The sequence below is a fragment of the Platalea leucorodia genome (genome assembly GCF_965183815.1).
Source record: "Platalea leucorodia genome assembly, chromosome: 4".
Taxonomy (NCBI): Eukaryota; Metazoa; Chordata; class Aves; order Pelecaniformes; family Threskiornithidae; genus Platalea; species Platalea leucorodia.
The window spans coordinates 17,162,764-17,176,973 of record NC_138826.1 but is presented as its reverse complement, the minus strand read 5'-3'; the positions used below and the strand labels follow the sequence as shown (position 1 = coordinate 17,176,973).

At 45.8% G+C, this 14,210-nt stretch overlaps 1 protein-coding gene across 1 annotated transcript in view; it reads left to right on the top strand.

The window, feature by feature from the left end:
* The first annotated feature begins 646 nt into the window (after window positions 1–646).
* Window positions 647–14,210, top strand: part of ENTPD1 (ectonucleoside triphosphate diphosphohydrolase 1) — a 35,175-nt gene continuing 21,611 nt past the window's right edge. Inside the window, exon 1 of the mRNA XM_082309093.1 lies at window positions 647–718. Coding sequence (XP_082165219.1) covers window positions 703–718 — 16 coding nt within the window. The 5' untranslated portion in view covers window positions 647–702. The remainder of the gene's footprint in view (window positions 719–14,210) is intronic.

Below are 14,210 nucleotides of genomic sequence, written 5' to 3'. Positions count from 1 at the left end.
GGTGAGGGGTGTCCCTTCAGGCCTTCCTGGCAAGTAGTCAAAAATTGGCTTTTTCCTGAAGATCCCCAGGAGATGCAGCCAGAGGTGCAAGCTGATTCTATGGGGCAGGTAGGCACAGGAGTTAACTCTGCAATAACTGCTGACAAGTTATCTCCTTTCATGGTTTGGTTTTGGTTTGGTTTTTTCTGTGGGCTCGACCTCATATCTGAAAACAAAGGTTATCTCTTCTCAGGACGGTTCTTCTCTTCGTGTACCTCACTGGCATGAAGGGTATCTGCTCAGTCTTCTGCAACTTAAAAAAACCCTGACAAAATACTTTCTCTCCGCAGCCAAAATGACATCTGCCCCCCGGAGCCGGCGATGCAATCCTGCCTCAGCCCACGGCCCCAGCGGAGCCAGCGGCCGCCGTTCCCTCGGGTAGCCCCCGGGCTCGCACCGCTCCCCCCGGCCGGGCGGGACCCTCCGACCCGGCGGAGGAGCCCAAGGCGCTGGTAACGTGGCAAATCTGAGGTAATCTGTGCTTTAAGGAAAGCAGGAGGTCAGCCTGCAAGTTAGATGGATTGAGTCATGTAGAGTTAAACTAACCCCTCCCACAGCCATGGACCACTAAAGCGCCCATTTTCATGAGCACCTCTCACTAAGGCAGCGCGGAGCGGCAGAGGCTGAGAAAGGAAGAGGGGGAGGGAGCGAGCACCGGCACTGATGGACGAGCCAAAGGGTAAGGACAGAAGCGAACCGCAGATCTCCAACAGCAGCCCTGACCCCCCGGGGAGCGGGGGGAGGCAGGGCTCGGCGGGGCGCTCCGGGGGAGGCTGTGCCTGTTCCTGAGGAGCTCCTGCAGCTTTGCCAGTCAGGAGGGAGCTGCGGCTGCGGCATCCCCGGGCGACGCGTCCCTCCCTCCGCGCCCGCGGAGCGCTGCCGGCGGTGGGCGAAGGCTCCGCGGCGGGGGCTCGCTTGGGTGGCTGCAGCCTTGCCGCAGTCCTCCCCCGGCTGGCATCAGCTTCAAAGCCTTTGGACTCCTGGACGTTTCTGAAGGGACAATGTCCACTCGTCGGCGGGGGTGCCCGGGCGGGGGGTCGCGGCTGCTCGGGGGAGGCTGCGGGTGGCCGCGGGTCCCCGGGCGGCGCGGCGGGGCGGGCGGGAGCGGAGGCTCCGTGCCGGCGCCTGGCAGAAGTTTGGCCGCGTCAGTGCGAGGGATTCCCTCCCTCGCCCCGCAGGGGAAGAGCCGGCGGTCGCTCCCCGGCTGCAGCCCGCGCTGCCCGCGGGGCCGGGGCCGAGCTCCCGCGGCGCCGAGAACCGCGCTCAAAGGACGAAAGGGGGAGGGAAAAAAGAAAAAAAAAAAAAAAAGAAAAAAAAAAAAGAGCAAAAACTCAGTGGAAGTATTGGCTGTTAGGAAACGGCGGCGGAAAGCGACCGCTCTGAGGTTGGAAGAATTGCTGTGCCGGGTACGAGGGGCTCTGGGTGCGTGGGCTCGGGGCCAGAAGCGGCTCGGGAGAGCGCAAGGGAGAGGGGGATTCCCCGCTTGGCACCCGGGCAGCCCTCTCGCCTAAACTGCGGTCCTCGGCATCGGGGGAGGGACTCGGCATTAGCTGGAGACGCTTATTGCACAGTAATTTGTCTACGAGATACGTGTGTTGTACCAGGGTTTGCCTTTTATAATCGGCTGGCATGGTTCATGTAGCAGCACTAGTCACACTTAACGCTTGGCAGAAACATTTCCTAGTTTAGTATCAGCTTTTGTCTATCTATCTGGGTGTCTTGCCCTCTATTTACAGCAACTTCTGCAATACGGTCCATCTCTCCATACTGCTGACAGTACTGGGCTCTGCGTGGGGCTTTTAAACACAAAGCAGGAACTCGGACAAAGAGGCAAGAAGCAGTAAACTGTAAAAAGACCTGGGCAGAAACTTAGCCTTTAAATTGAGCGAGAAGCTTAGGGATCATAGTTTCCACTATTTTGATAGCTTCTTGTTCAGTGCCAGGTGGAAGTCTTTCATTTATCATTGTTATGACAATAGGGAATCAAAATGGGATTTCTTTGGGGGTTTTTCTTGGAATAAATACAATGGTAAACTAGACCTCTCCAAGTTTTTAACGTCATAGAATGTAATGAATGGCATTTGAGTGGAAGAAGCATTTTCTCAGTCTGACGTACATCAAAATTTAAAGCAAACACTGGCAGAAGGAGAAGGTTAACTCATTAGTGAATGCAGTCACATGTGAAGCTGGAAATTTAGAAATAATTTGCCTCTGCTGAGGAGGGAGATAAGAATAGCTTTGAAACCAGTCTTTAAAAAGTTTCATTCCAAAAATGAAATGTAATGCATGAACAGAGATGCCTTTTCTAGTGAGGTGAGGAATCACAGGGAAGAAACTTAGATGATGAGAACTGATTTAGCAAAGAGGACCAAATGAGCCTTCTTTTAGAAAGTGGGATTTTAAAGAGACAGAAGGAAACTGAAGAGAACTGACAGTGCTCGAGCTGATTGCAGAAGAGGTGGTGATGGTATCAGACTAGGCCGACCTGCAGAAAATGCAAGTCGTCTTGCAAGTGCCTAATGAAAATTGGTGCAATGAATAGCAAGAAACCACATTTCATGTGTGTGGGAGAAGAAAACACGAGGCAGTGCTTTTGAAAACGCCTCTCGCAGTATCTCTTCCAGAGGCAGCAACACGGGGGAGTCCAGGACAGGCAGTATCTATCCGCTAGTAGGAAAGTTTCCACCTTGCAATGAGGCATGAATGCACGCCAAGGGCACATCCTTTCATCAGAAAGGAATTATTAGGGAGTGTTTCAGTGGGAGACCTGTTTCCTGGGAGTCTTGTCCACACGGACTGTAACAAACAGGTTTGAAATGCTACTCTTCGGTTTTAGGAAGCCCATATTTTAAATACTGATACTGTCAACTCTGCCTTGAAATTTGGATCAATATGCTAACATGCTCAAGGAAGAAATTCTGCTTGGGCTGCTACAGAGCAACAGATTATGTCAGTGATCAGTATGAACAACAGCTTGGGGAGAAAGCATGACGTAGTCTGAAAAATATACGTTACTGAAAAATACATGTGTGGGGCTTCAGTCTGGGGAAAGCATGACGCTGATCTCATGCAGACAGCAGTAAAAAGCATTCAACATTCTAAAATATATAGATTTTAACATAAAAGGTACTGAACTGGACAAGAGGTAGCAACTCTGGTTTGGAGGTCTATATACAGGATGAGTTAATCATTGCTGTTGGGTGACTGCTCTCTATGGACCAGTGATTGTTCCAGCATGGAATGGTAATAAAGCAAAATCTGATGGAAAAAAAGTAAAGGAATGTGAATGAAGATTGCGAATTTAAGGATACATACCAACCAGCACTCCAAAAACAAGAATGAGGATGACTTTGGCTAGTTCATTCAGGCAGTGAAGGTGGCAAATAGGAGTTAACACAAGTTAATTGAAAGGAAGTGGAGAAAGAGGAAATGGAGAACATCTGAGAGAAAATACAGGCTGTGAATTGTGGAAGATTATTTAGAGAAAGTGAAGATGTCAGGGGAAAATCTAAAGTTAGCAGGACCAAGCACAATTCAAAGGAGGCGTTCTGCATGTCTTTGGAACAAAATAATGTATATCTAGCAATTGCATAATCATTATGGAGGTGGAGAAGGTAAGATTTTAATGATGATGCAGAGAAAAAAAAAAAAAAAACCACAGAAGTGTTGGTTAAATAATTCCAAATTTGGGGGAAAAAAAATTCTGATATGAAGGAATGTTTCATGGAATTATTATAGCTAAGTAGCCTGGTTTGTAGATTAATATTTTTGGGGGAAACAAAGTTTTATAACAATTCAAAATTCAATGTGCCAAATACTTACTGAGGAGATCTATGCTGAGTGATGTTAATTACCAACAAAATAGCGTGGAACACTAGGGATATCCCAGGCAATGGGAAGGATGCTATTGTTGACCCTATATCCCAGCAGTATGACGGTGGGTAGCCTAGAGAACTATTGCCAATTTAGTTTGACACTAGTTCTATCTAAATTACTGGATAGATCTCCTCAATAATCAAGTTTTAATAGCCTGTTTGATCGTGTTCTTTTGTTTTTGTAAAGGATAAGGCTTATCAAAGTAGCTTTCAGAATAACGTTGTAGAAATGGATAGCACTGTCAAAATGGATAATGGGAATGAATACATTGAAAAGGAAATTACTCATCCCAGATGGAAGCAAGCCTGTGAGTTCACATGGTCCCCTCAAGCGAGCATATTAATCTGCCTCCTAGAACGGAGATAGTCCCAGCTGCAAGAGTCTGCAGCAAGAACTTCAAGGAATATGTTCCTTTTGGTTTTGGGACTTGGCTAGAGAATGCATTTATAAAGGAGGGGAGGGAGGAGTATTTCAAGTACTGATAGACCTTTTCATTTGTCCTTGCTTTCTTGAAGGCTTTTTTTGTTACAAGTAGGTCAGCTGACTTACGAAATAGATGTCAAACAAGCTGATGTGATTCTCATTTGGAAAAAACAGGCTGCGTTTTGTCTTATGCATATTATCATTATTAACATCCTCTTCTTGATTTATTTCTTCAAATGAGGCTGGAGGCTCATTGAAGGTCTAGGAGAAAAACAAGATTCTTGAAAACTGAGTGAATATTGAATAAATCTGGGCTGTAACTTAAGGGACTTCTAGAGCCTGACTTCCCTGATGGTCAGGAACCACCTCACGAAAGGGGAACTGGAAGAACTAATCATCTCCCTGGTCAGTACTTGATAGCCACAGGGTGGATTATGAGTGTAGGACTGGGAAGGCAACTGGTCCTTTATCTGATCTGTTTTCCAACCAATTATTTGTGCTTGTCTTATTTTTCAGAGATGACAAATGTGGTTGAAAACAGTAAATAGGAATATCTCCCATATTTAAACTTCTTCACAGCAATAGATGCATTTCTGATGTTGTTTTGATTACAAAAGTCTCTCTATGACTCTCCAGCAAAGAATGAACTAATGGGTTAAGACCTGGATAACAACAGACCTCAAAAATAGTTATCAAAGGAAATCATCATTAAACAGCTGTGTTTTCAAAGGTATTGTGCAAGAGGCCTGATGGCATTAGACATTTTCAATAATGATCTAAAAAGTGTAAAATCATTGCTGATTTACAGATGGAATTTGTCAGCACTAGGAGGACCAGGACAAATACTAATTAAGTCAGAGGAAAAAGTCAAAGGAAGCCAAAAGTGGTTGGAAACATAAAGAGCAAATAATGGGCTTCAAGTCAAGCTTGTATGCAACTAACAAGCTAATGCAACTTTGGGAGGAAAATTGGACATTCAAATCCTGAATAGACTAGAAAGATTTCCAGACAATATTGTCCAGAAAAAATATGCAGAGGTGTGTGTATGTATGTATATGACAGCCATAACTTGTAGTTTTTCTGCTTTATAAAACAATTTTTTTTTTTGTTTGGGAGAAAGTTGTCCCCTAGTCAACCTTATTGTGACCACTGCAACCTCTGTTTGCCTCTTGACTTGTAATTACCAGAAATACATAGAAAACCCTCAAGGAATTTCTAGAGGAGAAAGACTAAATTTAAGAGGCTGGACACCTGAAAAGGGAAGGGTTACAACAGCTGTAGTAATTGATAATCCTTTTGACCTTTCCTAAGTTGTATAACTGGCTTAGTATGATGCCAAAATATCAAGCTTGGTCACATTCCTTCTTTTCCTAAGACATCTTTGCACCTTTAGCACCTGTGGGGTTGGGAGCAACTAGCAAACCTGACTTTGGGGTTAACACCCCCTGGCTAGGTATTTTGTACCCTTTTACTAGCCCAGTGTTCAATGACAGTGTTCCATGGAGCTGGATCTCTTTGAAATGTGTTAAGATAGGCGTCAGGTTCTCAGCTTGGAAACAATCTGTTCAAAGTGGTTAGGATATGGTTAAGGACAGAAGTGTTTAGGCTGAACTTTGGGGTGAAGTGAATAATACTGAGATGACTTCGGGGAGCTAACCCATAAGGGATATTGCTTGAGACCAATCAAACTTAAATTGTAAAATTCCAGATCATCTTCACAAAAGAAGCAACCCTGTTGGTTTTGTGAAAGATGAGTTAGATGATATCATTTCTTAAATTGTATTTTCTTATGGTGTTGTCAGCTAGATGTGAGAACTGGCTTTGTCTCTTAGCTCAGTGGAAGCTTCCCTTCCCTGAGCAGAGCTGAAGTTTTATGGCAGGCACTTCCATCAGCATTTCCTAGCCGCAGAGCTCTTGCCAGTACACTTGCATGGGGAGCAGCAGAGCCTAAGGGTGCACTTCTACAGCCGGCATAATTTGACATAAATCTGTGCTGCTGAAAGAGAAGAGAAAAGGCACCTGTCCTTGTCTCTAGCCTTGTTCTTTTTTTCTGCAATAACTTTCAGCTTGTCTGGCTTGAAAGCCACCACCAGCCAAAGTGAGAGAACAGAAGGAGGCAAGGATAAAAGTCACTCAGATTACAGTTATTGGGGAGGGGGGGTTCACTGTAAGACAAGGAGAGACAAAAACAGCCCTGTGCTCTGAAACAGTGCTGCATTAGCAGTACAAATTAAGAAATGAGTTAAGGGAAAAAGTGTGAGAGACCAGATGGAAGGGAACAGAGTCGCCTAAGTGCACACTGAATAAATTCATCTGCTCACGTCCTCTCATGTGCTCACTCCCCCCAAATGCGACTGGAAAGATCAGTTTCCCAGCCTGCTCTTTGGGCTCCTTGTCCCTCTGTCCCTTGTGCTGTGCTGGCTGTCCACGTTCAAGGGCGATGCAGGCAGTGTAGCAGTCACTGCTGTCAGTACTGTGCCAGTGCTTAGCCATGGCCAGCAATGCTACAACTCAGCCTGTTACAGTTCTTGTCTGAACCTTTTTGGGCTTTTATTGGTCCCAGCTTGGGAAGAGCTTTCTGTGAGGATCTGCAGAGCTGCTTCACTGTTTGCCTTCAAATTGCCTTTCAAATTCTCCTTGTAATGTCAACATACTTTGTAGGCAGTGATTAAGCTTCTGGTATGAGGAGACACGTGCCCATCAGTCTGACCTGCACTGTCCCATGCTCCCTTGTGACCTTCATCCAGCAGTACACTACATCTCTTCTGATCAAAAAGTAACCCTTACAGGGTGGCTGAATGGTTTACAGGCTGGGACTTGCACCTTTGAGCGAACATTTTTATTTTACATAAGTAGAAGTTAAAGGCTCTTAGTCTGATTTGTGTTCTCCCCTTTGTTTCTGATCTTCCTGAGAATCTTTGGCCTTATCATATATGGTGGTGAATGCCAGACCCCTCTTGGGGGAGAGGATGAAAAGGAAATTGACCTATTTTTACAAAGGAATGAGAAATAGCTTGTTTTTTCATTAACTATCTCCAATCTTTCAGCCAAAGCTCAAACCACCACTGGCCTTTGAGCTCTGTGTGCTGCTTGGAAAAGGTGAATCAGCAGCTCAGGGCGTAGAAACCACTTCAACCCCTCAGCCGATTCACAGCGCTTTCGCACTTGGCTCAGAGGGCTCTCGAGACAGGAGGAACTGCCGGTACAGCTGCCGCGGTTTTTACCGTTAACTAATAGTGACTCTGCAGCTGGGGGCAGGGGAGGCAGCAGCCTCTGCACCTTCCTCCCTGGGCTATAGCTAGAAGGGGGAGACTCCTTCAAAAGTGAGGGATGGAGGGAATTTGGAGTCTCTGCAGCACAGCTGATGGGATGGAAATGTCCATGATGCATGGCAAAGCCCTTGGAGCAGGCACACAGCAGGAGGGAAGATGGAGCTCCTGTATGGAGTGTGGGCTCAGTGGTGGGGACAGGTGGGATTTGTTCCTCGGCTGAAAACTGTCCCTCCCTCCTACCTGCTCTTTGCCAGAATGGCAGTGGACAGCTCTTGCCAGGGAGAACATCTGCTCTTGGCCAAGATCAGCCCTTAGCTGCTGGCTGCAGCTGCTATGTGGGAAACACACTGGAAATCTACAATTTTGCCTTGAATTGAATGTGCCCAATAAGTTGATCTGCAGCTTCTATATATTTAGTCGTCTTTTCCAGAAATAGTATAGGAAGCTTACTGTTTGTCAGCTTTGAGACTGCAGTAAAAACAAAACCAGACGAAGCTGAAAAGAACTTCATTCTGGTAAAACTAGTGGTCAGGTTCTTGTTTACAAGACTTAGAAATACTGTTGTGACAAAAAAGCATGAAGGCCATAAAGAAAAGAAGAAAAGAATGTTCCAGCAGTGTTGTTTAGGTTTTATTCTGTCATTAACCAGAGATTATTAAGACCTTATTTTGAAATCAATCAGTTGCAGGTTTAAAGATGAGTTTAGCAAGTGGTTTTAACACATGAAGTTGGGCTGAGCTATGACTACCCTGCCTGATGAAAAGGCCAGTCAGACCACCAGTCCTTTCGCATGCTGCGCTTGTGACTGTGTCAGCCTGACCAGCGAATTTAACCCATCTGAAGAGCAGCCTGATAAAAAAAATATATATGCAAAAATTAGAAAAGGAATCTGCACTTCTGCAAGTGCAAGGTAGAACTATGGCAAAAGGCAGAGGTAGGATAGTCCCTTTTTTTGGCAGAGCAAATAGATGAGTTAAGCCAACTGGGAAACTAAGCCTTTGCACTTCATCTTAAAAATAGTGTTTTACAACAGAACCTGGCCCTGTGCTATGAAGTCCTTGTTAAAGACAATAATTTTACAGTTGCTTTTTGGGTTACAAAGCATGTCTCGGCTCCAAAGGCTAGTAATTTCTCTACCAATTTAAGGACCTTTTAGCGTTGTGGCCACTTGGTGTCTGTGAGAATGCTAACTGGATCCCATAAACCTTGCTGGGAATAGATGCCCTTCTGTAAATAGGGATCTTGGAGAGCCTCTTCTGCCCATTTACTTCTCGGGAGACTGCAACCATAAATTTACATTGTAATCTACTGCAAACCACATCGCTAGATTTTTTTTTTGTTGTGGTATAGTGGTTCATCTTTACATTTACTAGCATTTCATAGAGATTATATATAACACAGCACAACTGCTGTTAGGTAGTTTCTAACTCCTTTATAAAAGTAATAAACAACTCTACTGGTTTCTCCTACCTCCGCCCCTGGAGTCAGACTGCAGGAAGGAAACACGGGGAATTGCCTTCTTTCCTGCTTAAGGGGCTCCACTGCCTGTGTTCCTCTATTTCAGCATGTTTCTCCTAACCTAAAGGACGTTTTCCATATTTCCCATGTTTTTAAAGTTGTAGCAGAACTACATAGATCTTGTACTATGAGTCGTGTGTGCATCTTACTAGATCAATAATCTCTGAGTTGCTATTAATCTAGCAGAACATGAGAGAATAGATCAAAATGACAGAAGATGAATTTAAGAGTAAGTGTAGCCGAAGCATGCTGCTCCTTCCCTGGACCCTGGGAACTCTGCCTCTCTGCAGGAGGGAGCGTGCTGTGAGCCCTGGTTCATGAGAGTTTCCCAGACAAGCAGACGACGATGTAGTCGATGGGACAGAGCATCAGGCTAGCTATTTGCTGCTCTCTTGTGCTTTTTCATCATCTGGGAAAATGGGGGTGCTAGTCTCTGTAAACTGCTTGGCAGTATATGAATGGAAAGCACTGTGACAAATTTAAATGTTATGATTTGTTATTAGGGAAAGGCTGAGGTTCAACAGACATAGAAGTATGATGGTCGGCTCCAGCTTTACCTGTTTGGTATTAGTTCCCTGTATGTTCTGGGTAGACAGCACTGCTGAGAGCTGGAGTCAGCTGTGAAAGCCACAGACTTAAGGGGAGCCTGGGAATAGTGGGAAAGAAGTGAGACAGATCCTGGCCTCAGTGAGAGAAGGCTGGACTCATAAGGCTGTGACATGAGCATGAGAAAATGTGTGCACACAAAAGCCTCCTTGTGAGTGTTGTGGTTCTGCTAGGGGATAATTGCAGCTATCCTGTCTCACCAGGAGCTTTAAGGGGGAAGCTGAGGTTAATGCCAGCTTTGCCCTGCAAGCCTGGGTATAGGAACACCACCAGGTCTGCACTACACTAGTGACAATGGTCTCACCCCGTGCTGTCACAGGGAGCTGCTCAGCATGTGACAGCCTGAAAACTACTCCAGCTCTAACATTGTCAGTGAGATCTTGGGTGTAAACTGTTTAAAATCCCTCATGGTGAGTCTGGTAGTGACACCCAGGGACAGGCTGCATTGTTCTTCTCTTGGATTTCAGCGTCCTCTAATTTCCAACAGACTGCCACTGGTGCTGCGCTCGTGTGTGCTGTGCCGTGAGCTCCAAGCAGGAGACCCGGCTGCATCCAAGCAGCGGAGCTGCATGCAGGAGCAGACCCCAGACCAGCCCTAAAATCTGCTTCCTTAGCTGTTATTAGGGTCTCCCATAACCTAACCAAGCCAAGGAGACTTTTTCACAGCCACAACGATGGCCTGTGAAGCGAAGGTCTAGGCAGACCGTCCATAAGGCAGGCATGCAGCTGAAGAAGCAGAAACACTAAGACTGGCCTGAAGGAAACACAAATGGAAGTGTGTGTGTGAGAGGACTAAAAGAAGCAACAGAGCAAGGGTTAAAAGAATGGTCTGTATTGATAACCAAGGATGTGACTGACTGCACTAAAACTGGGTAAATACTGACAAATGTGTTGCTTGTGACAAGCCCAGCAGCCTGCACTCTGATAAGGGCTTGCATGGTCAGCTTGTCAGCAGAAGGCATGGGTGCTGATAAAGCCCCTGTGCAGATGACTCCCTGGGAAAAAAAACTGTGCTCCAACAACAGAAGGATGACAGCAAGGTCACAGCACATCCATGTGCAAGTCCTCCTCCTCCTCTTCCAGCAGGAAGGTAGACAGTGGGAGCTAAGGTACCCAAAATGAGGAAAAGAAGGCACTAGGCAGCCACCTGTGCTAGGACTCTCAGGGGATAAAGTAAGCAAGATTTCAAGGCAAAGGGATTGCACTGTAGTAACCGTTAGGTCCTAAAGATGGTACAAGACCGGCTCAAAAATTTGTAGCTTGACACTGAAGAGGAACCCAAGAGATAGAGGACTTGGCATCTGGCACACTTAGTCCCATCTCACACAGGACCCTGCCAGAGCGCCTGGGCGAGTTCGGTGCCTGTGAGTATGGGGGGAGTGAATGTGGGTGAGAAAATGAGCGTGACTGAAATGATTTTTTGAAACAAGTATCATCTTCCTGTTCCATAACATCTTGCACTGTTGCTACATTAATTTCCTGTATCATAGCTACGTTAAAAATTACTCTATTATTAAATGAGGAAAAGATGTAAAACCCTTGTTTATAACTGCTAAGCTCAGCAGTGTTTAAGAAGTTTTTGGTTTTGCGTGATCAGTGGTGCAAAAATGTAATCAGGTCCAAACTGAGCTGAGAGGCTCTGAGGGCTGATAAGTATTGGGCAAAAATATCCGACAAAACAAAACAGGAGGGTAAGGAAAGTTGTCGGATGCTTTCAGCGATGGAAAGTGCAAAGCTGAAACTACTCACCAGCCTTTTGCCTTCACTATTCCCACCCAAAGTTGACTTCCCATGTGTCTGTGTAAAGGGTGAACAGGTCATGGCCCAGGAGGAGACCCACTGCTGAGAGTCAGCTGAACAAGAGTGGTGTGGGAGCCCAGCCAGTTTATAAATGGACTTTAAAGCTTGGGCTCCCACATCTGCTCTGAGATGGCCCCACAGACTTCTCTTTGCAAAGTTACTGTACAGCTCCTATTTCTCCTTCAGGCTGCTAGCCCTCATTTCCACACTTCACATCTCTTTAAGTGAGCCCCATCTCTTTGGGATCAAATCCTGCTTTCAATTAGCATTATTGTCATTACAAGTATCTGAAGTTTGAGTTATTTTTCTCATGTTTGTCTTTTTCCAAGTTTTATTGTTTCCTGTGTAGGATGGTGGTTTCCATAGATACCTTGGACATTATTTATCTATCCTCCCTGGATGTGCAGTCCCTCCCAATGAATTACAGTGCAATTTGCCACTTCTGCTTGAGGCCTTTGCTCCTTCATCCATATTGGTGCTATACTGAGCATTTTAATGCTGCTGTTCTAATGTCTTGTCATCTTGATGTGTTGCCTTGTGCTCTTATGCAGCTTTCAATCCACATGATAGAACTCTTATCCCAGCCAGTTTTAAATTAAAAAATGGTACATTGCATGTCTATTTTAGGATTTTGTACTGATAATTGTTGGAAACTTTAGCTCAGCTTTTCTCTGCTATGGGTAACTGTTAAACAAAACAGTGTTTTGTTATTTTTTGTTCTCCTTCTCCCCTTGAGAAATGTTATCAAAGGAAAAAGTCTGGCAAAGTATTCAGGATTGGTATGGTCCTATCTGAGAGCTCAGCTAGCACTGACTGGCATTGTTTGAGACAGCTCTCATGAGTTTTCTCTCTCTATCCTGTTTCTACGTTGTCCCAGAGGAAAGCCTGTGTCCTGGATTGCAGAGGTAAATGTTAATGTGAGTCACCAGTTGGTATTTAGTCGTGAGAAAGTCGACCACTATCAGTCTTCCTAAATGCTAGCAGAAGCCAAGAAAAATCTAGACGCAGCATAAGTTAGCGCTTTCTTCAGGACTATTCTGCCCTTATCGGGCTATTTGCTGCACAAGTGGGGCTGTTCTGCTGATTCAGCATCAGAAGAAGTGATGCCAGGGCAGCTCCAGGCCACACTTAAGGAATTACAAAGGAGACCATTAGAGTCACAAGTTTTCTCTTTAGCTGATTTATAAACGGATTTGTCGTCTTTCTTGCTACTTTGTCCCAGAGCTGTTAATAAATAACCTTTTCAATGCCCCTGCTCCTGCAGGAGACATGAGGAAACAAGTCTGTGCTCATGTGAACTTAGCGCTGCAGCTGGGCTGGGGATCCTGTGGCTAGAAGGTGGGCTTGAGCTTGGGACCTCCTGTAGCCAGAGGGAGAACAGTGCTCAGAGAGGCAGGGAAATGCAGCGGTGGCAGGGAAGCAGCAGACCTGTAGCTGCTTTTTGCATGGGACCAGGTTTGCTGGCCATTCCTGCTGCTGAGGGGCTGTGCTCATCTTAACAGAGCCAGCCAGTGGCTCTTCTCCATGCTGTAAATCTGTCCCCTTTGCTGGAGTGGCCGTGTCACAAGCTTGTGGCTTCTTCAGCTGAAGTAACCTCCATTTTGTTGGCTTTTGACAGTGGAGAGCGTTGATTTCTCTGTCCCGGTAAGCATCTTTGGACACACAGGCTAGAGCACGGAGCAGAAAGCTGGAGGCAAGTGTTAGAGAAGAGCTTGGGACTTCCCTGCTTGCACCTCCTCGCCAGGAATGGAGAGTGGCTCGTGCCATGCTCTTACTCCTCTGGGGGCGATGCAGTGAGAAGTCAGAGCTGTAATGTCCGTTTGCTGGGGCCACTCCTGGGTGCAGCCTCTGCAGATGCCTGGGGGCTGCTCAGCCACCCAGAGGTGACGGTGGTTTAACGCCTCTGCAGCAGCCCTTGCATGTAACGCGCGCAGACAGGGCAGCTCGGGCGCTTGTCAGAAGGATGGGTTGCTGTGACCGTCCCTTGTCCTTGTTACCACTCTGTGCCCATGCTGCCTTATCCAAAATATTTCATGTCTGTATTTTCAACTATTTGAAGCAAGGAGTGTTGGGGGAGGGGAGTAATGAAGATATACAAATTGAAGGCTGAACTACGGTTTGATTTTAAATGGGTTTCCTTTCCTGAGCCTAATTCTCCCTGGGATTCACTGCACGTCCTGGTAATAAGTAATCCGAACTTTAGAGATTAACGACATCCTGTGCCAGCCCATTCATCCAGCAAAACTCCTTTGCTGTTTTGTTCCACGTCTGCATGAGACTCCAGTCCTTGCAAGGTGCTCTTCTGACCATGAGAATTTAGATTCATATTTAACTTTTACTTTTCATTACCTTTGTAACCTCAAGTATTTCTTCTCTCACACTCGGGAACTTTGTCAAGGCCTGTGCCCCGCAACAGGCTTTGGTCCCATGTTCCTTCCCACTGGTTGTCCTGAAAAATACCACAGGGTAATTTGTTTCCTGCTATTTGAAATGGAAATTGTAGCAGCGTGTGGAACAGAGCATGATATTCATGCCAAATATCATGACCTGAATTCTCCTCATGGTTTGTGGGAATCCTAGTTATTAAAGCTGACCTCTCAGAAATCAGTATATTTTTCCGCAAAGCCTAGACAGTGGATGCACTCCTCAGCAGGAGACAGAAACTATCCCAGCTGT